The 24,069-nt window shown below is 54.2% G+C and overlaps 2 protein-coding genes and 1 long non-coding RNA gene across 9 annotated transcripts in view; 1 reads left to right on the top strand and 2 right to left on the bottom strand.

The window, feature by feature from the left end:
• Nucleotides 1-11,798, top strand: part of DAAM2 (dishevelled associated activator of morphogenesis 2) — a 110,479-nt gene extending 98,681 nt beyond the window's left edge. For all 3 annotated transcript variants that reach the window (XM_036868024.1, XM_036868026.1, XM_036868025.1), the window contains 9 exons: nt 787-871; nt 2,457-2,563; nt 2,695-2,783; nt 6,870-7,038; nt 7,217-7,324; nt 8,257-8,317; nt 9,383-9,514; nt 10,613-10,783; nt 11,006-11,798. In XM_036868024.1, coding sequence (XP_036723919.1) covers nt 787-871; nt 2,457-2,563; nt 2,695-2,783; nt 6,870-7,038; nt 7,217-7,324; nt 8,257-8,317; nt 9,383-9,514; nt 10,613-10,783; nt 11,006-11,227 — 1,144 coding nt within the window. In that variant the 3' untranslated portion in view covers nt 11,228-11,798. The remainder of the gene's footprint in view (nt 1-786; nt 872-2,456; nt 2,564-2,694; nt 2,784-6,869; nt 7,039-7,216; nt 7,325-8,256; nt 8,318-9,382; nt 9,515-10,612; nt 10,784-11,005) is intronic.
• Nucleotides 7,338-9,829, bottom strand: LOC118903205. Its single transcript, XR_005021748.1, has 4 exons — nt 9,748-9,829; nt 9,215-9,385; nt 7,971-8,057; nt 7,338-7,876 (listed from the first exon to the last, which is right to left on the bottom strand). It is a non-coding gene; the product is annotated as an uncharacterized LOC118903205 (long non-coding RNA).
• Nucleotides 11,799-14,643: 2,845 nt separating the features above from the next.
• Nucleotides 14,644-24,069, bottom strand: part of MOCS1 (molybdenum cofactor synthesis 1) — a 35,609-nt gene continuing 26,183 nt past the window's right edge. For 3 of the 5 annotated variants that reach the window (XM_036868027.1, XM_036868028.1, XM_036868029.1), the window contains 7 exons: nt 22,391-22,452; nt 21,987-22,098; nt 21,462-21,574; nt 20,847-20,957; nt 18,439-18,559; nt 17,922-17,969; nt 14,644-15,982 (listed from right to left, as the gene is read on the bottom strand). In XM_036868027.1, coding sequence (XP_036723922.1) covers nt 15,222-15,982; nt 17,922-17,969; nt 18,439-18,559; nt 20,847-20,957; nt 21,462-21,574; nt 21,987-22,098; nt 22,391-22,452 — 1,328 coding nt within the window. In that variant the 3' untranslated portion in view covers nt 14,644-15,221. Of the gene's footprint in view, nt 15,983-17,906; nt 17,970-18,438; nt 18,560-20,846; nt 20,958-21,461; nt 21,575-21,986; nt 22,099-22,390; nt 22,453-24,069 lie in introns of all 5 variants that reach the window. The other 2 variants (XM_036868031.1, XM_036868030.1) reach the window with 2 other exon arrangements.

Genomic DNA, 24,069 nt, shown 5'->3' with positions numbered 1-24,069 from the left:
GCCCCCAAGCATTTCCCGCGGCTGCAGAACAAACAGGGCAGTATCTGCACTAACAGCATAGCTTCTGTGCGGGGCCTCCCGCTGGAGCCGGGGTCAGAGGTCACCGCCTCCCATACTATTCTTAGCACTGCCCCAGCTGCCCCGGGCCGTCCATCCCCGCTTTCCTCCCCACAAGGTCCTAAGCCTCAGTTTCTCCCCCTTAATGCTTCCCCAGGGCCTCCCAATGGGTGTGCATCTGGAGGGGCTGTGTGTGTGTGTGTGTGTGTGTGTGTGTGCACGTGTGTGTAGGGGGCTGCTTCTCCCTCTCCCAGACAGCAAGACGTGTTGGAACAGCTGTGCGGGACCCGAGGCGCTGTCGGAAGACTGAGACCTGTTCTGTCTTGAAGGAAACAGGAAACTGCCCCCTTAGTGACCTGCCCATATTCCCATCCTCCCGTGGAGATGCCGTGGGTATTTTCGGCATGAGGGGAAGGATCAGAACCTCTTCGCCCTGTCTCAGTCTACACTGAAGATGGCCCTTTTCCTCCCAAATGTCCCTCTCCATTAGGATGGAGACTCAAGCAAGAAACCAGAGACTCACGTCTCTAGAGACTAAAAGATCTCAGGACTGAGTTATAGAGTGAACCATGTGAGTTTAGTCTGAGAAGGCTTTGCAGAGGAGGGAGTGCTATCAAATGTAAGCGAGAGAGAGAAGGCCCGGGCTCTGGCTTCTGAAGGAGAAGGTCTGGGGTCTGTCCTGAGCCGAGGGGCCAGGCCAGGCTGCTCAAGGTGGGGTTTTTGCCTTAGGTTGAAGCTGTCTAACGAGGAGATCCGGCAGGCCATCTTGAAGATGGACGAGCAGGAAGACCTCGCTAAGGACATGCTGGAGCAGGTGAGGCCCCTGAAACTAGGGGGCAGCCGGACCCCCTCCCGACAGCCCCCAGGGAGGCCGAGTCTCTTAGGTCAAGGAGAAATCGGGCTGGAGGCTGGAGGAGTGAGGGAGAGGTTTATAGAAACTTCCCTGGGCCAACCTTTCTGAGGGGAGATCAGAAAAGGCTGCATCTTTTCAGGGGATTGAGGCCCCCAGAAAGGAGATATGAGGAGTGACCCCCCCCCACCATGGGCCTCAGGGCAAAGGCAGTGACCCATTACCATATCTCCCCCAAATCTCTTCCACATCAGTCTGTTGTGTCCTTCAAGAGAAACCCAGAAAACACCAAGCAAAACCACCATCAATTGGACATTAAAATTAAGAACTCTGTTGATCAAAAGGCACTATTATTAGAGTGAAAGGGCAAGCCAAGCTTTAGGAGACCTTTGCTTTATATATAGATCACAAGGATCTCATATTCAGAACAAAGAACTTTACAAATCAGTGAGAAAATGGCAAACAACTTAAAAATGAGCAAAAGACTAGGTACTTCATGAAAGAGAATTTCCAAATGGTTCAATACTATCAGTCATCAGAGAAATACGGTAAAAGATGTTCAACACTGTTAGTCATCAGAGAAATATGGTAAATCACAGTGAGGTAGCACCATCCACCCACCTAAATAGCTAAAATTGAAAAGGCCAACAATGCTAGGTGTTGGCAAGGATGTGAAGCAACTGGAACTCTCATTGGGTAGAACCATTTTGGAAAACGATTTGGCAGTACACATACCTATCTTAGTGCCCAACAATCCCACTGGGTATAAACACTGACTATAGGAATATTTATAACAATTTTATTTATAAAACCCCCAAACTGAACAACTCAGCTATCCATCAGTAGGAAAGTGAATAGACTGTGGTATATTCCTACAATAGAATAGTGCTCAGCAACGAATAAAAAATGGATTACCAATACCTACACGGAGGAGCCTCAGATATTCTGTTGAGTGAAAGAAGCCAGACCCCAGGGAGAACACACAGCATGAGTCCATTTGTACGAAGTTCAAGAACAGCCAAATTTTATCTAAGGTGATAGAGTTCAGTTGAGAGGCTACACTGGGGGACGGGGGTGGCTTGGCTTACTGAAGTAGCTAGCACAAGGGAACTTTCTGCGGGGATGGAAATCTTCTTAGTTTACTCTGGATGGTGGTTCAGTGGGTGGATAGTTTTGTCAAAATTCATTGAATTGCACATTTAAAATGGATGCATTTTATTTTATGTAAATTATACCTTAATAAAGTTGGTTTAAAAAGAAAAAAATCATTGAGCTGTACACTTAAGAACAGTACACTTTACTGTAGGTAAGTTATATCTCAATTTTAAAAAGTAAAAAAAATTAAAAGAAGGAAGTCTAGAGCTGGGTGTCCTGTGTCTCCTTGGGTGGGGCAGGTGAAACATAAACCACCCCCATGAGGATGCACCTCTCTTTTATGGGGGGCCCTCCCCATCTTGAGCCTGGTCAGTGTGTGGGCTTCCATGGGCTGCCCACCCCCCATGTCAGCTTCTCACCTGTTTCCTGTCTGACCTTCACCTGCTCTTTGCAGCTCCTCAAGTTCATCCCGGAGAAGAGTGACATTGACCTCCTGGAGGAGCACAAGCATGAGATAGAGCGGATGGCCCGTGCGGACCGCTTCCTCTATGAGATGAGCAGGTCGGGGGCAGCAGGCGTGGCCAGGAGGGGGCGGCGGTGGGCGGGCCAAGGAGAGGGCTGGAGCTGCTCTGGGGCTGGTGGCGGGGGTGGGGGGGGGCCCTGCCTCACGATGCAGCCCTCCCTGTCCACAGGATCGACCATTACCAGCAGCGGCTGCAGGCCCTCTTCTTCAAAAAGAAGTTCCAGGAGCGGCTGGCTGAGGCCAAGCCCAAAGTGGAAGGTATGGCTGAGGGCTGGGGAGGAGACCTGGGGGTGGGAGGCAATGGACAGGCACAGAGGAAACCTCCTTCCTTATTCTTGATTCCCCCCAGAAAACCAAAGTCAAGGACAAGATGTAAATCTATGATTTTTGTAGATGTATGCACTTGTGTATATGGGCACACGTGCCGGCCATGCACCCCATTCCCTGTGCCTCAGCATGCAGGCTCTCCAAGGCGGGGGGATCTGTTGACATCTGCCCCAGCCTGGAACAGAAATGCTGAAAAAATGATGATGGCAGTAAGCACCTAGAACACTTCTTGGCACAGATTGTTCTGCTTGAGAGGTCCTAGGTGCAGAGAAGACCTCTGGACACGTTATTTTAAGTGTGAGCTACTAAGAAAGTAGGAAATTGGGCAACGGGATCCCCAGAGGTATCTGATTTGCTGGGGTGGAGAACCCCTCCCACCCTTTTTCAGGTGAGAACTTTGTAATTAAACGAGAACCACATGCCAAGTACTGTGTGAAACACTCCACGTGGATGGTCTCATTTGGTCCTCACAACGCTATGGGGGCCATTCTCTCATCTCTAAGATGAGGCTATGTTAGTGGCCCAAGGCTGTGTTACTGGTAGGTGGTGGAGCCAGGATAGGAACGCGGATGTCGTTCTTCAGAATCCATCCCTTCCCTCTTGTCCTGTAGTACTTCCCAGAGGGCATGTCCCTGGAACTGCCTGGGGATGGCAGAGGACGGAGGCACAGGGAGCTGGGGGGAAAGGCAGGTGGTCAGGAGGGTGGGCAGCCGTGAGGACCCCAGAGGGAAGAAGCAGGAGAGGCTGTGAGGCTGATCTGCGGTGAAAACAGGATCAGCAGATTGGAATGAGAGAGCCAGTGTCCAGGATGCTGGGGGGCAGGCTGGGGGCAGAGCAGAGCATGGGCCCCCTCTGCTGGACACCAAGCTGCCTGCACTCCCTGGGAGGCCCAGGCCAGAGAATGGTCCTTCCTGGAGTTTGATGAGCGGCTTCGGGAGGATTCCCGGGGTAAGGTGGAGCGTGGCAGGGTTAGAGGCAGACGTTTTCTGTAATCTGGATGGACACACACACACACACACACACACACACACACACACACACACACGTGCATGCACGCAATAAGGGGTCCACAGGCTGTGTGGTCGTAGATAACGGGTCTGAGGGGGAAGGAAAGGGTTCAGCAGTGACTCTGCAGGTCTGAAGGCACCTCCTTCCCTGGTGATGGGTGAGCCCTTATTTTCACACAGCCTTCTTTGTCCTGCTATTGACTGCCTTTGGGGCGTCAGGCACAGATAAAGGGGTTCAGCCCAAGGCATGTGTTCAACTATTTGTGTATCTTGGGTCAGTGGAGCAAATGTGAGCAATCGCCTGTCATTTGGATCTGTGGAACCAGAGCAGTTTAGCCACCAGGTAGATTTATTCTCAGATAATTTCCTGCTCCTAGGAGCTCACTCCTAAACTCTCCCTAAGAGGTCGTCAGTGTACGCTCAGGAAAGAGCTTCCCTTTAATATTGAGCTAAGCAGAGTGAGACGTGTTTGGGATGGCAGAGCCTGCTGAGGAAAGTAACAGTCACTCTGCTATAGCCATGGCTACTGTTCTAGAATGGTCTGGAGGTCTCTTCTGTCCCAGACTTGGGAGGAGGTGGCTGAAGTGGTATTTGACAGAATCAGGTCAGTGGGCTTGACTGGGGGCAGAGAGGTGAGGATGGTGCAGGAGTTGGGGTCCACGCTCCTCCCTCCAGTTCTCCCAGGAAATATTCCTGGAAGAGCTAAGATGTGGCCTGTCCCAGCTGGTTGGTGAGCTGTTGACCCCTGTGCCCAGAATCCCTCCATCCCCAGGCAGGGCCTCTGGGTCAATTTGCCAAAAGCCAATTCATCAAATCTGACAAATTTACCAGTTCTTCTATGAATATATTCATGAACATATTCTTGAATATGTTCTTCTTATGAATATGTTCATTGCTGAATATGCCAAATTTACCGATGCTCATTATGAACACATGCACTGAGTGTAGTCAAGATGAATATGGCTTCACATGTAAACATTCTTATGAATATATTATTCTTAGGACTATATCTAAAATGTCTGCATTGCGTATGGGAGTTTTCCCATTTACACTGATTCCCTTTGAACTCTTGTCAGTTTCTGTTTTGCCAACATTTTAGCATTTTTAGGATTCCTCTGCAGATTTTTCAAATAGCAGCGTATCAACCTTAGAAAAACTATCCCAACCAATATGCGTTGCCGGAAACTCTGAAGTAGTTTACTTCAAAACAAAACAAACAAAAAAAACTTGTTATTGAAATATGCACATAGAAAAGTACACAAATCCTAAGAGTCCTAATTGATGAATCATCCAAAAGTGAATGCACCTGTGTGATAGCACGCAGGTCAAGAAATGGAATGTTTCCAGTCCCCCAGAGCCCTTCTTCATGTCCCCCTCTCAAACATTACTTCCTCCAAATCCTCTGAAGGTTTGTCTATCTTGAACCTTCTATAAATGGAATAACATAGTACAAATAATTTTATGCTGGTCTTTTGTTCAGCATTATGTTGTAAGTTATCCCTATTATTACAGGGAGCAGTGGGTTATTTACTTTCAGTGCTGCGTTTTATTCCATTGTATGAATATACCATAATTAACCAATCTAGGTGGAATTTTTTTAAAACACAAACTAGAAGCCATTCAATTATTCATCAAGAGTATTGCCACTGTTAGGTCACAGAATAGGCAGATGTTTGAGTTTAGAAGCCACTGACCCACCTTACCTCTTACTCATTTTTTTTTACAGCTTTTTTTTTTTTTTTTTTTACAGTTACTTACTTTAACTGCTTTTGAAGAGTTTTGCAAACTTTTAGTCAAATGGTTCGCATTTAATCTTCATAGCAGCATCTTAAGGAATGTTCAATTTGGCAGAAGCCAAAGATCATAATACAATGGTTAGATCTTCTCACCACCACATTTAATAATCCAAAATCATATTCTATAACTGACAGCCAATTTTCAGTGTAGGATTGTATCCTAATTCTGCACATCCACCATTAAATACAAAATAACAGAAGAAGGGCCAGAGCACCCACATCAGAATGAAATACTGACGTTTTGGTTACTGTTAGCCTTAGTTTGTATTTCCAAGAAAGGTATCATTTAAGGAATTGGAGGGAAATTTTTAAATGCCTAAAGGTTGGAAAATTCTTTTAAATGATATTCAATAGGCTGTCTAGTAACCTATTTAATCAAATCTAAGACACCATCAACTGCAAAGCACACCATTATCTTATAAAACAAAAATATGAAAATATTGCAATTGATGATGTTGTAATTTAATTGACGAAGATTTTTTTCTTTCCAAAAAAAATCAACAAAATTCAGCACTTCAAAAGAGGCAGAAACAGTCCCATAGTATGTAAAATGCTGAAATTAAAAATTTTAATCACTAGGTTTAGAAAAGTAAAAGTATTATATTCTTTTTTTTTTTTTTATAAATTTATTTATTTATTTTCGGCTGCATGGGTCTTCGTTGCTGTGTGTGGGCTTTCTCTAGTTGTGGCGAGCGAGGGCTTCTCACTGCAGTGGCTTCTCTTGTTGCGGAACATGGGCTCTAGGCACATAGGCTTCAGTAGTTGTGGCACACAGGCTCAGTAGGTGTGGCTTGTGGGCTCTAGAGCGCAGGCTCAGTCGTTGCGGTGCATGGGCTTAGCTGCTCTGCAGCATGTGGGATCTTCCCGGACCAGGACTGGAACCCGTGTCCCCTGTATTGGCAGGTGGATTCTTAACCACTGAGCCACCAGGGAAGCCCAAAGTATTATATTCTTGCATATATCCACAGAAAGAATATGTTAAGAGTCTTTAAATATATGCAAGGAAAGATACATTCTCCAGTATAGTCTTAGGAAGAGTTGGCACATTTTGAGAAAGGGTTATTTGGTGAATTGGCTTTTTGCGAGTTTGCTTCCCCTGGAAGCCCCTCTGAAGCTGACACTTAATGGCGCCTTTTCTGGACTTTGTGGTGGCATCATCCTAGGGTTCAAGGGCCTGGTGTATGTGGGGCTCTCACCTGTCCCTCCTCCCCCAGCCATCCTGCTGGCCTCCCGGGAGCTGATCCGCAGCAAGCGTCTAGCGCAGATGCTAGAGGTCGTCCTGGCCATCGGCAACTTCATGAACAAAGGGCAGCGTGGGAGCGCCTACGGGTTCCGGGTGGCCAGCCTCAACAAGATTGCCGACACCAAGTCCAGCATCGACAGGTGGGGACCTGCCGGCTTCTGGAGCCCCTGTCTCGCCCCACCCTGGCCTCTCCCCTCCTCCCCGTTACCCTCCCAAAATATGTCACAACTTTCCCCTAACACCTCACCCTAGTTTCCGCCGGACCCTCGTTCCCAATGCCCCTTGGCCCCGTAGTCCTGACCCGACTTTCACCCACAGAAACATCTCTCTGCTACATTATCTGATCATGATCCTGGAGAAGCATTTCCCTGACATCCTGAACATGCCCTCCGAGCTGCAGCATCTTCCAGAAGCCGCCAAAGTCAAGTAAGGGGTCCTCTTGAGGCTTCCTTCTCCCTGTGATCCCGCACTCTCTCATCGTAACTTCCTACTTCGGGGCTACCCTGAGCTGCCTCAGAATGAACAGCATCTGAGGGTTTGCTCTGGGAGAACCCAACAAAAGACAGTCTTTGCTCTCAAATCCTCATCTCAGAGATTCTCTCAGGAAACAAAGTGGGGAGTGGGGAATTGCGACGGGGATGGGGAGAATGCCGGCAATGGGGTTGTTATTAAGTCACTTACCACTGCAGGCAATCAGAGCTTAATCCTGCCTGCAGGGTGTGGGAGACAGTGTAGGACACTCACTCCATTATCCCCACAAGGGGTAAGATGGGCATCATCTACCATCTCCTGTCACTCACTGGCTGGGGGCGGGCAGTAACGCTCTGGCCCGCAGAAAAAGTGCTCAGTGGTTGGAAGTCAGGGCTGTCCACTACAACGGATGGTCCAAGGAGATGGCGGGGGTGGGGTGGCGGGCTCCAGGGGCATCTGCTACAGGCGAGACGTCAGACCTGAACGTATACAGGCTGGTAGAAGCATCTCCAATAGAAGCAGAAACGCAGAGGTAAATAGCTAATACACATCAAAGGCATACTGCTTGCAAGATACCATGTTAAGAGCTGATGAGCATTACCTGATGGTAATAAAAATAAATCCAAGCCAGAGGCCGTGTGTTGGAAACCTTCCAATATGCAGCATGATATTTCCGATCTGGAAGGATCTATAGGACATTAGTTTCACCCGTTATTTTATAGACGCACAGACAGAGCACAGAGGGGAGGTGATTTGCCAGGGCAACATGTTAATAGCCAAAGCAGGGCTGGAACCCGGGTGCACTGACTCCCAAAGCCATTGGGGTTTGGTCTGCCCTGTACTAACCCCAGCTCCTCTCCCTCCCTCTGTGTCACCCCCCCCTATAGCTTGGCAGAGCTGGAGAAGGAGGTGGGCAACCTCAGGAGGGGCCTCAGAGCAGTCGAGGTGGTGAGTACATCATCTATGCCTATGTGACCCAAAGCTCCTGGCTGGGGTGACAGAACAGCTGGCACAGCAGGTACAGCCTGTAGCATAGAGTGAGTGCTCAGGAAAGGATAACGGAATTACCCAAGGCTTAAATTTAGACTCCTGAAGAGGGGACATCCATCTGAGACTGTAGCCTATCACTGTACAGTGGAGTGGAGTGAATGAGAAATCTGCCACATGTTTAAGGTTGATTCAAATCAGTGGGACAGAGGATCTGCATGCCTTGGAAGCTGACTTAGGGCAGGTAACACCTAGTGTGACACTGGGGACCACTGTCCCCAGAAGTTCTTTCCGTATGTCTCTTCACCTCCTCCCTGGGCCAGTAGAGGACCCAGGGGCTATACATTTTTTTTTTGCTGGAGACCCAGATCTCTACTATTCCTGATCTAAGGGCTTCTCAGATGATACTCTCTCTAGCCCAGGGTGGAGGTGGCCCACTCCTTTGTTCCCATCTAGGAACTAGAGAGCCTTCTCATCTCCACTGGGCGTGTGTGGGGAGGCGGCTAAGGGGATAATGGGCTTCGAGAAAGAAGTATGAGAAGGAGCCTTTTGTTGCCATTATGGCGGTGGGGGGATGAGGCAGGGGGCTGCTTTCTAATTTATAGCCCTTTAAAGTGCTACCCAAAATGTGGTCCGTGGTCCACGAACCAGCAGCATCGCATCAACTGGGAGATTTGGAAATGCATCTCACGCTTTAATCGGCACACAAATCACCCAAAGGTCTTGTTAAAATGCAGATTCTAATTCTGAGTGGGGCCTGAGAGGCTGTTTCTTAAAATTTCACGCTGCTGGTCCCAGAACACTCTTTGGGTAGCAGGATCTAGAGAAAGAAATATGGCAGGGGGGACTGGGTGATACCTCACAATCTTTGCCACCCTTAGAATTTGAGACTCAGGGTGTTCCCTCTTCCAAAGGAAGGCTCAGTGTCCTGCGATTGGCAAGGAGGGTGGAGGACGTGGTGAGTCCCAGCATCCCTGACTCTTGTCCTGGCACTGGTCCGACCAGCACTTGGCTCTCCCTCCTCAGGAGCTGGAATATCAGAAACGCCAGGTGTGGGATCCGAATGACAAGTTTGTCCCGGTCATGAGCGACTTCATCACGGTCTCCAGCTTCAGCTTCTCAGAGCTGGAGGACCAGCTCAACGAAGCCAGGGCCAAGGTAAGGGCGCCCCAAGCCCCCAGGCTGACCCCGCCCCCACCCCTCTCTGTCTTCACCAGTCCTACCACAGGTGGCCCAGAAGGGACACACCCAGAGGCACAGAGCTTTGAGGAGAAACGGTTTCCTCACTCCTACAAGAAAAGCGACAGCAACGTTGTTGCAAAGTTCGCAGTCCATTGACCAGATGTCAGGCGCCCCATTAAGTGTTTTCCATCCTCTATCTCACCACCTACCTTCTGGGCTTGTTGAAAGGCTATTATCCCATTCCACAGATACGTGCACTGAGATCCACAGATGTTAACTTGCCCAAGGTTGCCCAGCTGTGATAGACAGAGCTGGGTTAGAAGCCTGACTCCGGAGCCTAGCTTTGCTCTCAGTTGCTCTGCCTCTTCCCGCTTCGCACTCTGACACACCTCTGGACCCCCAACTGTGGGAGTCTTATTGAGATGTGGGTCCTCATTCAGGAGGTCGGGGGTGGAGCCTGAGATTCAGCCTTTCCAACCAGCTCCCGGGAAACACCCCTGCCGCTGGTCCAGGGAGCACACTTAGAGTAGTGAGGGCTTTCTTAAAGGGTTTTCAGTGGGTTGAATTAGAGATGGTAGCTGTCAGTAATAGTGCCAGGCATGTAGCTAGCACTCTGCATCACTAACTCATTTAACACCTCCCAACACTATAAAGTAGGTCCTATTATTATCCCCATTTTACAGATGAAGAAACCGAGGCACAGAGGGGTTAAATAACTAGCCCGATAACTAGATGATCTGACATCCTTTTGGTCCTGACCTTAGGAAGTGCTTCCCAAGGTCTGCAGCTCCTGGTCCTGTACCTACACCCTAACAGACCCAGAGCTAACAGACCCAGAGGTCACTCTGGGCAGCCTCTGTCAGCCAGCCTGTGTCTCCCACCTCCCCAGGTGTCAGCCTCAAGCCTTTCCTTCAGCCTTGTCCTTACCCTGATGACAGTGTGTGGGGGGAGGGCGTCTCCCCTCTCTAGCCCTGCCCCCCAAGCCCCCCCCACCTGGATGAGCTCTGCTCTGGCTGGAACTCAACTGCCCACCAGGCTCGGGGGTGACTCTCCACCGACCCTTCTCTTCGACAGTTCTCCAAGGCCCTGATGCACTTTGGGGAGCAGGACAGCAAGATGCAGCCGGATGAATTCTTCGGCATCTTTGACACCTTCCTGCAGGCCTTCTCGGAGGCCCGGCAGGACCTGGAGGCCATGCGGAGGAGGAAGGAGGAGGAGGAGCGGCGGGCGCGCATGGAGGCCATGGTGAGGGTGCTGCCGGGGCCGGGGCCTGAGCAAGGCTGAGGGAGGGGAGAGTGCAGTGGGCGGCGGAGGCTCAGGGTGCCCTGGCAAGGAGGGAAGTGGGGCCAGTTGGTAGACCCAGCCCAGGCCAGGCATCCACCCGCGAAGGCAGGCAGGTGTCTGTGACCTGGACCGTGGTGGATGTGCTGGGCCGCGGCCTCTCACCCGCCCCCCTCGCCCCTCCAGCTGAAGGAGCAGCGCGAGAGGGAGCGGTGGCAGCGCCAGCGGAAGGTGCACGCGGGCAGCGCGCTGGAGGAGGGCGGCGAGTTTGATGACCTGGTGTCAGCCCTGCGCTCGGGCGAAGTTTTCGACAAGGACTTGTGCAAACTCAAACGCAGCCGCAAGCGATCAGGGAGCCAGGCCCTGGAAGCCACCCGGGAGCGGGCCATAAACAGGCTAAATTATTGACCTGGGGACTGGCCGCAGTGGGAGGCCGGGAGACAGGGACGGGCCCAGGGCGGCGGAGTGGAGGAGGCCGTGCTAGTGATACTTAACACAATTCGGTGCTGGATTTAGAGCCCTGGGCTGGGTCCTGGGAGCGGGGCTGTGTGGCAGGACCCGGTGTCTCCCCACCTGAAGGGGCTCCCCTCATCTCCTCTTCCCATTATTCTTTCTGCACCCTGGCCCCAGGGGTCACTCTCTGAGGCGGACTTGGACATCCCTGGCCAGCCCTGGCTGAAGGGGCCCTGCTCCCTAACCCCCAGCATGGACACCCGAATGTTGGCACAGAGCTGTTCCATATCTAGCCTGGAGAGAGGTCCACGGACCTTGTCCAGATTTCACGTGCCGTGGGGAGTAACGGGCGGGGGCACCCAGGCTCCCATCTCTCAAGAGTAGGCGTAATGGAACGTTGATCTGGGGCGAAGTTTCCTATTGAAAGGAAGAGGCGTGACATATGCTAGCTAGATGTGTTCCAGGAAAAAAAAAAAAAAAAAAAAAAAGATGCTGGGAGGATGATGCAGGGACCAAGTCATCAGGACAGGGTGACAGTGCCCGTTTCCTACATCACGAGCCCTCTGGCCCCTCTCTTGCATGTCTTAAGTCTCTCTCCCTTCCCTCCTGCCATCTCCATCCTATACTAATCCAGAATCCCGGAAAACTCACCTTTGGGTTCCCACGACTAGGGCTCACTATCAGGTACTTGATGGATCTGCTAAGGGAAGGGGTTCAAGAAAGAAGACCCCATTCATCACCACACCTCGTATGCTGGGCACAGGGACCCTGGACTGAAACTCTCCTTCCCCACCCCCACCCTGTACAACCTGACCATTGTCTTGAAGCGAGACAGTGACCTCACACGTTGGCTCGGGGTTCCAGGGGGCAGCACCTGAATGGCCAGCTCCACCCAGAGCGCCTGGGTTACCACTGAACATTACTCGGACCCCGTACTCCTCTGACATCTGCCACCAAGCAGTAGGCACAGTGACCTCCTGCTCCGTCCAGCCTGCAGGAGACGCTTCCAACTGCGTTCGTCTGGCTGAGGCTGGCCCTGGGGCACCGGTTCCGAGGGCTCCAAGGGCAAGAGCTGCCCTCTGCAGTTACATGCCACCTCTAAGGGAGTAAGGGGACCTCCTCAGGGGCATTCAGATGGGGGGGGCGGGCAGAGCAGGCAGGGGTGGAAAGCTGAGGGGGTCCCACCCCCCCAGCTCTGGGACCTGACTTGGTTCAGCCGACTTCCATTCTGGTTCTCCTGTCCGTTCTCACCTTCATTCTGTCCACCAGGAGCTGTCCTTGTGGGGCAGGATGATGGCTGGTATCTACACAAATTTTCTAAAAGGACAGAGGTGAGCTGAACTCCATCAAGGCTCATTTTTAATACATTTCCAACCCCCCAGAGTTAACCTCTCATCCTCTGTATCTGGGAGACCTGCCTGACCCTCCCTGCAACCCCACATCAACAGGCTCCCTGCCCTTCTATCCTCCTGCCCTTCCCTTTTGTTTCTCACCTTCTGACCTCCTCCTCCAGCTCAGGGTTATTGCCAGTGGACAGACTGGTGGGCTGGGCCCACTCTTCAGCTGCCTATCTTTTCTGGGGGTGGGACCATAGTAGCTGCAGGGGAAGAAACACAGGGTTGCTGAGCCCAACATGTGTGTTGGTTCAAGGGGGAGGGATCGAGCAAGTGTAAGCCTGGTCGGGACCAGTGTGAGGCAGCCATCCTGGAGTCCAGGCGAGGGTAAGGCGCAGGCTCACCAGGAAGAGTGGCCGCAGAGCTGTGTGATACCCACAAGCCCCCGCTGGAAGACGCCGGCGCTGGGGCAACGGGAAGGTTGTGGTGGGACCTCGCAGGGTCCTCCCCCAGACTGGCCAGGCTGAGGTCCACCTCACCCACTGGGACCGGGAATAGGGAGGGCTCCATGTCTAGCCAACAGGCCTGCCCAAACCCCGGCATTCCCACCCACCATGGAAGACTGGATACGCACCAGGGAAGAAGGAATATGGAAGACGTTCCAGACACGTTGGATCCACAGAAAAGCACAGTTCGGTTTAACTGTTTACAGAGGACACGTATATTGATTGTTCCAGGGCTCAGGCTTCTCACCTCTAAAGATTTTTGCTTTCTCTATTTATTATTTTTCTAGATCTGGCCAGTGGCTCTGACACCAGACGCCACTGTAGCCAGATCGCCAACAGTGCCTTGGACCACAGACCATCACGGCTGACTCAGCAAGAAGTGCTGGTGCCTAGGAGACGGCTGAGTTGGTCCTTGATACGCTAAACGTTTACGCCTGTTGTATTTGTTCCTTGGTCGTTCCCAGGTGCCCTTCCTGCCACCTTTGGGTTAATTTCTCCAGCTAATTTTGTGTACAATGTAAAATTCAGTTAATCGGATGCAACCTATCCCCTTCTCAGCAGCAACACCCGCTCCCCCTCCCCTGTGAGGGAAGGGAGGCGTCTTTAGGGCGGCGGGAGGAGAAAATTCTCCGGGTGGATGGGGAAGGGTCTGGTCCAGGCTCTTCCCCACCCCCATCCCCTTTCCACCCGCTGGGGGAGCCGTGACCATCCCCCCCACCTCTACCACCTCCACGCCAAGGCTGTTCTCACCAGCTGTTTCAGACGACAAATGAGGCTAATGTACAAAATCTGCAGTGTCCTTTTCGCCTGCACCTTTTTTATAAGAATATATTGTAATACTAAAAAATATTAAATCCGTGCCACCCCTACCTAACCTGCCTTGAAACTTGTGCCTTCTTCCCACGCGGGGATGTGAGGCGTGCTGGGGAGCGGCATAGCCCACGGTGTGCTGGAAGCAGATCCTACCAGCTCTGCGAGCCCCGACTGTTACATCCTCAGGAATTCCGCAAGCCAGTTCACGTCGTAAGGTAGCTTGAAATCGGCCAAGGTGGGAGGACTTAGACCATGGAAATTGGCCTTTTTTTCTTTTCCAAGAGCTAGTTGTTAAACATTTGCCAGCACACCTGGGTGCAGGGCAGAGGAAAGACAGGCAGGGGGCCGGGGGAGTGGGGGGGTGTGTGGTGGGGGGACTGAGGCTAGAACTAGAGACACCTACCCACATTGAGAGGACCCAGCAAGCACGTCCAGCGTTTGGGGATGTGAAAACCAGGAGCCTCTAATTACACCCCCTGACCTCTACCAGCCGGCGACGGGATGAGCTTCGGACACCCCTACCTGGCAGTGCTGCATCTCTGGGCCTCCCACTCCACTCCTACCTTCTCCCCCAGGGAAGGCGGGGGCGCACGGAGAACACGCCCCTTTGCTTTTCCAGCGTCTCTCCTGCTCCTCTTCCCCCAGGGGGCGTCGGGTTGAGGGGTGGGCCTGCCATCACAGCGGCTCGGTGCCCTCGGCACAGACACAGTCCTCATTCTTGCATCCCCAAAATGGGCATCGTGGCTTTATTTTGTGCACTGTGAGGGTGAAGGCGAGCTCCATCGCTCCTCCTCCCCTGGTGTGTCCCAGGACGAAGGGGTGCAGGTGGAAAGGCCGTGCGTGGGGCAGGTGTGGGAGGTGTGCTTGGTCAGGAGGCCTCAGGGCTGCGGCCCACGAGGCTCCTGCTTAGGAGCCCTTGTTCCCTCCCGGGGAAGGAAGGAGAAGAGAAAACCCAAGAGAGAAGGGGAGGTTATGGGCTCGACTGTCGGGGAGAGTCCACAAGTCACTCGATGTGATTTTGGGGTTATCTAGCCTTGCTCGCTGTGGCCAGCCCCCTCCCACGACCTTAGTGAGGGTCCAGGAAGGCTGACGGGCCTGCTGGTTTCCTCTCGGAAGAAAGGAAACCTCGCAGGTCAGTGTAGGTCATCAAGCAGTGGAGGGGTGGGCTGACCTGGGGTTCCTACCGGTTGAAGGTAACTGGTGATGGGGTGAAAGGAACTTGACATCTTTCCCTCGGCTGAAATCGCATCCCATCTCTTGACCTGGCTGGGCCAGGGGTGAGAGGGGGCAGGAGCTCTATGTCCGATGGAAGTCCCCCCGCTGACCCCCGGTCTTGCTGACGAGCTTGATCTCCGCCAACATGATGTCCCTGCTGACGGCCTTGCACATGTCATACAGGGTGAGGGCGGCCACGGCAGCGGAGGTCAGGGCCTCCATCTCCACCCCAGTGGGGCCCCGAGCCCGGCAAGACGCCCGGACCACCACGGCGTGGCGCGTGCTGTCCAGCTCCAGCTGCACCTGGACGTGGCTCAGGGCCACGTGGTGACACAAGGGGATCAGCTGGCTGGTCAGCTTGGCCGCCTGGACACCTGCCAGCTGGGCCACCACCAGGGCGTCTCCCTTCTTTAGCTGGTTCTCCTGGACGAGCTTGTAGGCCACAGGCCCCAGGAGGACCACGGCTGAGGCCACGGCCACCCGCTCTGTGTCTGGCTTCCCACCCACGTCTACCATAGCCGCCTGTCCTTCCCTGTCCACGTGGGTCAGTTGGTCTGAGGTGGGCAGAGGTCCTGAGGGGGTGGCAGGAGCCCAGGGCTCTGGGCTAAGGCACTTTGGGTTGGCATCTGAGTCGAGGTGGGAACCGTAATGTCTCTGAGGGAGGCCAGACCCCAGCCACCGCTGGGCGAGGAGAGGGATCTGGGGGAGCCGGCCCCCTTTCCACAAAGTCACCATCTGGCTGGAGAAACTCACTCTGTGTCTCAGACCCTGAACATGGAGGGAGTCCCTGAAGGAGATGCTTGGAATGGCTGGTGGGGAATCTTGGCACATCAAAAATAACTCTGGAAGGAAGAAGGAAAGAGAAGAAAGACTCAGTCCAAAAGGTAGGTCTTTTTCCCACCTCCCTCCCCAAGCCTCTCCCCACCAAACCCCGAGTTCTCCCTTTCACGTTGGGGAAAGTGGAATGAGGGGCGAAAGGCACAGCCAGGAGAGAGAGAAAAAGAGACGATACACAGAGAGGGGGCCCCGGAATAAGAGCGTGCAGCCCTCCTCACCAGGAGGTGCACAGGGCAAGGGGCCCGCGGGCTCTGCCTGCCCTGCAGTGGGGTCTGTGGGTGCTCCCACCTGGGCTCCCCTCCTCGCAACTCTCCTGTTGCCCAAGTTCTCTTAAGAAACACCTAAGGTCTGAAGACTGAAGCCTCGATCAGATAGATGACTGCTCTGTCCCTTCATTTTCTTCAAACGATAGCGAGGCCTCAGCCTGAAGTACCAATTAGTTACTCTCATCTTCACATCCTCCGGGAAGGGCTAACAGAAATCATATAGTTTATAGACAACACACTAAGGTGAATATTTAATCTATTCAAACAACGTCTCAAGCAGATCAGAAGCATACACAAAGCGACAGGCTGATTCGAATGGTCCCAGGGGCCTTGGGGACCTTGTAGGCTCTTGTTACTCAAAGGGTGGTGCAGGGACCGGCGGCACCAGCACCATCTGAGGACTGTTAGAGATGCAGCCCAGACCTCCCGAATCCGAATCTGAAATAACAAGATCCCTAAGGGATTCACAGGCACGTGAAAGTCTAAGAGGCCCCGTTCTAGGCAACTCTGGGTTTTACAGAGATCAGACCACTTTAGTTACTCTATATCCTTGACAGTATTATTATTCCTTCTGAAGCAATGAGGCCTCCCAACTTCCAGCTTTCCATCATGCTCTGGCCCCCCTACCTTGTCAGTGTCAGAGGTACAATTATCAAGGCACCCCCCACTCCTTGCCATCAAGGCGTGTCAGCACGGGTCAAGGCCCAACACAAGAGGATGACGATGGCGGAGGTGAGGGCAGAAGAGAGGTGATACAGTTTTCTTCCCGATGGCATGCTGTGGCGAGCCGCCCTTCCTTCTCTGGGTGGCTGGTTTGGTCCCTGGGCTGTCTCTGGCCCACTCCGGCCCACATGCCTCAGGGCTCACTCTGCTCCAAGTGCTGGAGAAAAGAATCCCTTCCCCTGGTTGTTCTCACTGCTTTCTCTTGCTTAGGGCACAATTCAGGGGCCCAGAGCTGGCTGTGGCCAAGGGGGCGAGGCCTCCCCTGCTCTAGCCTGGGCATGCGCCAGAGCGATAACAGCATCCCCAAAGCTCCGCCTGGACCAGCTAGTTCCCCAGGGTTAGAGACCACATATGGCTCAATAAAAAGGTGTTTCTGTTTGAAGCATCCTATGCGCATAAGAGACGCCCTGGGCACATAAGTTCCCGGGAGTTAAGGAATTGGGCAGTTGAGATCCTGGCTCTGTCCTCCCTAGAAAGCTGAGTAGCACTCTTAGCTTGCTGCCTAAGCGCTGCCCACACAGAAGTGTAACAACACAAGGACCAACGGGCACTAATGGTCCGGACACGCGCGTGGATTGACCCACAGGACAGAAAGGAAGGGACGCCTGTGACTGTATCCAAGCTGGGAGATTCTAAAGCCGAGGACAAGATCTCTGTCTTACCCAGAAGCTCCATTTTCAGGGGACAACTAACATAGCGATCACCAACCCAGAGGACCCCCCGACCCGATTTCTGGTGAGACAGAACGATGATTTCTGTGGCATGTGCAGTAAGAGGGAGCCAGGGAAGGGAAGAAAAGCCGCAGTAAAGGCTTGGAGGGGTAGGAAAAGGTGAAGGATGAGAACCTCAGGATGAAGTGCAGGATCAGGGTGGGGGGGTGCCTACAGCAGGGGCCCCGCCCCACGGGATCCCCCTGCGACAAGGGTGAGTGGTTACGTACTGATGGGTCACCCACCGATGAGGATCATGGGCCGGTTCTTCATCTGGGAAATACTGAACATGCCTGGGGCGAGGGAAGGGTGGGGAGGGAGAGGAGAGCAGGGAAGCGGGAGAGAAAGAGGGTGGGGAAAAGAGTTCACTGAAACGGACAATGGACACAGCGGTATGACAGCCCCGGGGACACGCACTCACCTACCGCACCCCGACAATAAACCCCCGCCGTACACCGCAAGGTCGCCCATGATGGAGCCCATAACAGTTTTTGGATGCCAGGACCCTGCCCTCCCTGTCCACCCCTCTTTCTCCACCACCCAGTGAAACAGCCCGAGAAAATGTGGGGTCCCCCGTCCTGTGCAGGCTCTGCTCTGCCAGCTTCCCCTGGGAAGGAGAAGTATCACCGCACCCCAAGTCTAGAGGTCCACCAGGAGTGATGGAGAGCACGGACCACACTGAGTGCCACTGGCTCACTGCAGACCTCCCTCCTGCTGACAACGGCCCACTCACCACCCAGCCTGGCCTCCCCGCCCCCTTACCTGCATGCTGCCGCTTCTTCCTGCCCACGGCAGCCCCGATGACGCTCAGCAGCTCCTCCTCAGAGGCCCCCGCCCGCAGGTGATCCCGTAGAGATACCTCTGAGTTCCCAAAGAGGCAGACCTGGAGAGGTCACATTGCGGTGAGGCCAACATGCCCCCCTCATCCTGAGCCTTGGTCCCGATCCTTGGAGCCCCCCCTGGGCTGGGCATGAGGGCCTCCCGTGGCTGGTCATACTCAAAGCAGGTCTTCCTGCAATGAGGGGCCGAAGGTGCCAGATGGAGGAGTCGGAGGGGCTGGAAGGGCAGGAGGCAAAAGCAGACACACCCCAAGGCCTGCATCTGACTTCCGGTCATATTTCCTTCAGTGCGTGGCGCGTACTTGAAAAAAACCAAATAACTGCCAATGGCAGATATGGCACATCAAAATCTAGATCCACACCCTCTCCTGAGACATTCCATGGCAAGGCCTCTTCATTGCCATGAGGACGGACCCCGGTCAGTGGGAGCTGAGTCATGGCAGCCCCTCCAGGCCTGGCACGTGCATCCACTTCCCCCCATCCTCCTCCAGTCCCTTTGCTCCCGGACCTTGCCTGCCTGACCCTGCTCTGGTCTTTGGTCCCTGACTGGGGGCTGAACAGCAGAGGGCTGGTGGAGATGGCATCCTGAGGTCATTCAAACTTGACTCAAGGCTCCCCTGATTCTGGGAGAGGTTGGGAGCTCTGGGGGGCTCGGGGTGGATGGGGCAGTCCCAGAAAGTGGGACACCTACTTCCTCCCATGAAGCCCCACAAAGCACCTACCACGTGTCAGCTCTGTACAGGGTGCTGTGGGCATAGAAGCACGTTTGACAAGCAGAGACCATCAGAGAAGCTTTGAACGCGATCTGAGCGGAAGATACACCCACTTCCCGGAGCTGGTCAGTCCCCTTTCCTCGCTCCCCACCAGCCCCCAGGTTCCACTCTCTGCCCTTCTCTGCAACCGGAGCCCCCCTCCTGCTGGCTTCCGCCTGGGTTTGGCTGATGGGAGGTCAGAGGGTGACAGCAGAGAAAGGCCGGGCACTTCTCGGCAGCGGTGCTTCCGTCCACAGTCACAGCCCCAGCCAGGCGGCCGCTCCAGCTCTCCTGGGAGCCCAGTGACGCCAACTCCGCCCCTGCCCCTTCCTCCCAGGGGTGGGACGGCAGTTTGCTGCTGCTCATCCAGTGCCCTTACAGGCCCCCTTAACCGTGCGCTATAAACAGCCTCTTCCTCACATTCTCCTTAGAATCCTCCCTCCACCTCCTGCAGGGGCGTGAACGGGACTGACTGACACAGTTATCACCGACTGTCCGCTCAGTCCTGGGCCTCCAGCCCAGAAAACCCCCTCGCTTTACAACAACCTGCCGCACGGTTCCTAGCGGGTGTCCAGCCTGACGGTCCAAACCCACCCACCAGCACCCTCGCCCCCGATCCCAAGCGGGTCCCAGAGCTGACCAGACAGCCGGGGGCCTCTCTCTCCACCCACACCTGCAGCTCCAAGTTCTTTCACTCTTCCTTCCCACCTTCACCTTAACTCTTACCTATCTGGAACATCACTAAATGGCCATCTAACTGTCTTTCTATTTCCAAATTCAACCCGGGAGTTATTCTTCCTAAAACATGAATGGGGGATCCTGCCCTTGTATAAAAACTCTGCCCAGTGTCCTCCTGTCAACAGGACACACTCTGAACCCTGCATGGGGTCACTCAAGCCCTCCACGAGGTGGCCTCCCCATAGCTGACTTTAATCTGCTCTGGCCAAATCAGGATGAACCCCAGATACGCATCCATCCTCCCCCCCACCCCCCGCCCAGTCTCCATGGCTCACTGAGGTCCCTGTGCACTCCCTCCAGGTTCACCACCAGAGGCCTGTCCGGCCCCTCATTTGATGAAGAATCCCGTGCTGCCACCCATTAGCTCTTTGGTGTCACGGGGAGTCTCTGTGACCTCACAGAAGATGGGCATGTCCACACCTCCCTTCCACCCACCCATCCCCAGGGCTGAACGCACAGCATGTGCTGATGAGATATTAGATACGAGTAACGGATGCTGGTTTCAGGAATGAACCCCTGGCCTGGTGGGAGGGGCCAACCAGGGTGGGGGCTGGGGGCAAAGGGCACATCGATCCCCGCCCAGCCCTTCCACAGCACTGAGTCCTGGAGAGTGGCTCCTAATCAACCAGGGACCCGAGGAAGGAAAGAACCAGGGTGATGGTTCCATGGGAGCCACGAGTTCACCTTGATCTGCTGCTCCCACGATCCCCCCATATCTGACACTATTTCACCATCACCCCGTGTACCCTGCTAGCCTCACCTCCCATCAGGGGGCGCGGGTAGGAAGACATAAACAGAGCGCAGAAGGGACAGGGGTACCCGTGGGGAAGGGGACACTCACCTTGAGGTTCCCGTCAGCTGTGATTCGCAAGCGGTTGCAGGTCCCACAGAAATGCTCAGACATGGACGTGATGAAGCTGACTCGGCCTCGGAAGCCAGGGATTTTAAAGGCCTGTGGGTGAGCAGCGGAGGGGAGGGGGATGGGCAGCTGAGTGCCAGCTCTCTCCCTGACATCAGAGCCCTTACCTCTCGGCCCTCTCCCCAGGAGCTCTGCAGAAAGCAGCCCCCAAGGCCCTCGGACAACAGAAGACTCCAGTATGAAGCCCATGAGCTCTCTGCCTGCACTTGGCCTGCCCAAAACAAAGGCTACTAAAGATGCAGGAGGAACCTGAGGGCAGCACGGCCAGGGACAGCCACGTGGAAGAGCCAGACAAGCACCCGCTCCGCCACTCAGTCCAGTGCATCCTACAACAAGTTCCTTAACCCCTGCCCCACGTCGGGCCTGCTTCTGCGTCAGTGAAGCAGGGAGGCTGCTATGATGGCCCTGTAACACTTCCTGCTTAAAAGGCACTGTCCTGCATCACTGACTCCACCCCCAAAGCAGCCCTGCCAGCTCTCCCGTCCTAGGGTGGAAGCACCACCTTTCTCCCGGCCCCATCCCTGCCCTCCCGCCAACCTTGGCTGTGCTGGATTCCTCCTCCGGCAGCTTCTCCAGCTCTGGCCACTGCTGCCTGAGGGTGTCCAGCATCTCCTTGTAGCTGACCATCTTCCTGAAGTTCCACTTGTTGCCTGTATTGGGGAGTGGGAGCTACTGAGTCACAGGCTGCGGGGACCCAGGGGCTTCAAGTTCACCCTTCCACAGCCCAGGAACCAGTTCTCCGCCGCCGGGTCAGGAGGGCACAAGGTGCCTGAAATGAGTGGATGGAATCACAGCCACGCCCACTCTGAGAAGCCTCCGACCCCCATCGCAGCCCAGGTGCCTGCCCAGGCCCCTCCCCACCATCCCCGGAGAAATTCCTACACAAACAGCGGGATCCGGGGTCAGCAGCACCCACAGGGGCAGCCAGACCTTGTCTGCCCTACTCAGCCTTTCCCAGGGTTCTTGACAGCCCCCCGCCGTGCTCTCAGCGGGGCTGTGGTCCAGCTCTGCCGACAGGCCCGGCCTCCTCTTCCCCCACCCACCCCGCCCTGCAGCACTGACCGTCAAAGGGCATGTACTCTATGAAGCGCACGTCCAGGGGAAGGCCCTCGGTCAAGGCCACGAAGTCCGGGAGTTCGTCCTCATTCAGGCCTCGCATCACCACACAGTTCACCTGGCCCAGGGATAAGGGGACCACAAGGGCTATCCCCACTGCGTTCTTTTCCAGGGATGACTCTTGTCGGGGATCTGACACCTGCCTAAGGCTCTCCATCCAGGGTCCCGTTCCTTGTGTCCCTCCCCCAATTCTCCATGGGTCGGAAGATTCCATGGCTCACTGGTTTTCTCCCCTCCCTTGTGGGGAGTGGGGGGCAGGGCTGGATGGAGCGGGCCAGGAAGTGGTGAGGGGTACACCGCAGGTGCACTGGCCAGGGCTGGGGGCTGTCTTGGGGCCAGGAAGTCCTCACCTTCACAGGACTGTAGCCCAGCTCAATGGCCTTGTGGATGCCCTCCATGACCTTGCGGAAGCCTGTGGGGAGGGAGAGGAACAGGGTCCAGGCACTGCCTTCCTCTCCCCCACGTCCTCACACCCATAGAAAGCACCAGAGCCACAAGGAACCTCAGAGACCGCCGAGTCTGGGGACCAGATAGTAAATATTTCAGGCTCTGGAGGCCAAGAGGCAAAATTGAGGATATTATGTAGATATACATCATAAAGATTTTATTGACTAAATTCAGAATATGGTAATAATTGAGTATAATATTTGTAACACCACTCTAGAATAGAATGAAAGAGTGGGATTCTTTTTGCAGGGATAGTATTTTGCTTAATCGGGATTCATGGTTAATGTTCCCTATCATTAAATTCATTGCAAATGTTATCTGCAAAATCCATTCTTAGCTCGAAGGCTGTAAAAAAAACAAACCAGGCAGGGGGCTGGAGTTGGCTGGTGGGCTGTAGTGTGTGGACCCTGATCTAGGTGAACCCTCTCATAGTCCAGACGAGGAAACCGAGGTCCAGAGAGAGGCAGTGCTCAGCTGGGGGCCTCGCACAGAAGGCAGGTGCCCCAACTCCCTCCCGGCGCCTGCTCACCAGTCCATCCATTCACCCACTCTTCATATTCTCACCGAGCACCTACCAAGCGTAGGTGCTGGGCCAGGGCTGGTGAGCGATTCCCGTGCACGTGGCTCTCTCCTATCTCTGTGGTTAGTGCAGTAAATGTGATCCCAGGCTGGCTTCTCCTCCCCAGCCCAGCTCACTCATGTATCCAAACATGTGAGCGCCTCCGGCATACAGGCCCCTCCTCCACCCCCAGCCAGCCTCCACCGTTTCCTTGCAGCATTGTCAGAGTAAGACAGCAGGAAGAGATGGCAAAGGAAAGACTGTACAGCTTTTATACAGAATGCTGTTAGGATAATCTAGAAGTTCTCTCTTCCGTCAAGCCCTCTCCCTCCAAAAGGAGGCAGGGGACACAGGGATATGAATGGGAAGGCAGATCTGGCATCAGGATCTACTGTCTCCAATCCTCATTCCAGGAAGGAGTCAAGGAGGCAGGGCCATGGGGAAGTGGGGCGGGGGGGTTCTGTGGGTAAAGCTCACGGTTATACCTTCCACTTTCCCACCTCAGAGCCCCTGCGGTTCTCGACTGACATTCCTCCTCAGAGTAAGCTCCCTTGATCTGAACACCCCATTCCTCAAGGGCCAGCATGAACGCCTCCTCCTTGAAGCCCTCCCAGTCTCCCCCTGCTGGGGGAGAGAGCCCTAGAGAGAAAGAGTTCTCTCTTCCTCTCTGAAGTGCTTGAACTGACACCACAAGACAAGCAAAGGTGGTTCCGTGGCATCAAACCTTTCGGCCCTTTGTAGCCTGTAAGGCAGGACAGTGTCCTGTGCGTCTGTCCCCTCCACAGCGCCTGGAGCAGCCCTTTAGAGGGCAAAGACCCGCCCCCCCCCCCCAGCACTTCCTCAGTACACTGCCAGATATAAACAGGAAGTCACACGCTGGGGGAGGGGGGAAAGAGGAGGTGGGGCTGAAAGCTGGAGGCTGTTTCCAGAGAAGCAGAGGGAGAGCTGGGTCTCCCCGGCATCTCTCTGATCCTCCAGAGAGGTCTCAGTAATGCACCACCCTCCCCAAATCAAAGGGCATCT

This window comes from Balaenoptera musculus, chromosome 11 (genome assembly GCF_009873245.2).
Source record: "Balaenoptera musculus isolate JJ_BM4_2016_0621 chromosome 11, mBalMus1.pri.v3, whole genome shotgun sequence".
In the NCBI taxonomy this organism is placed as follows: Eukaryota; Metazoa; Chordata; class Mammalia; order Artiodactyla; family Balaenopteridae; genus Balaenoptera; species Balaenoptera musculus.
The sequence above is the reverse complement of the archived record's forward strand: the minus strand, read 5'-3'. Positions and strand labels throughout refer to the sequence as shown.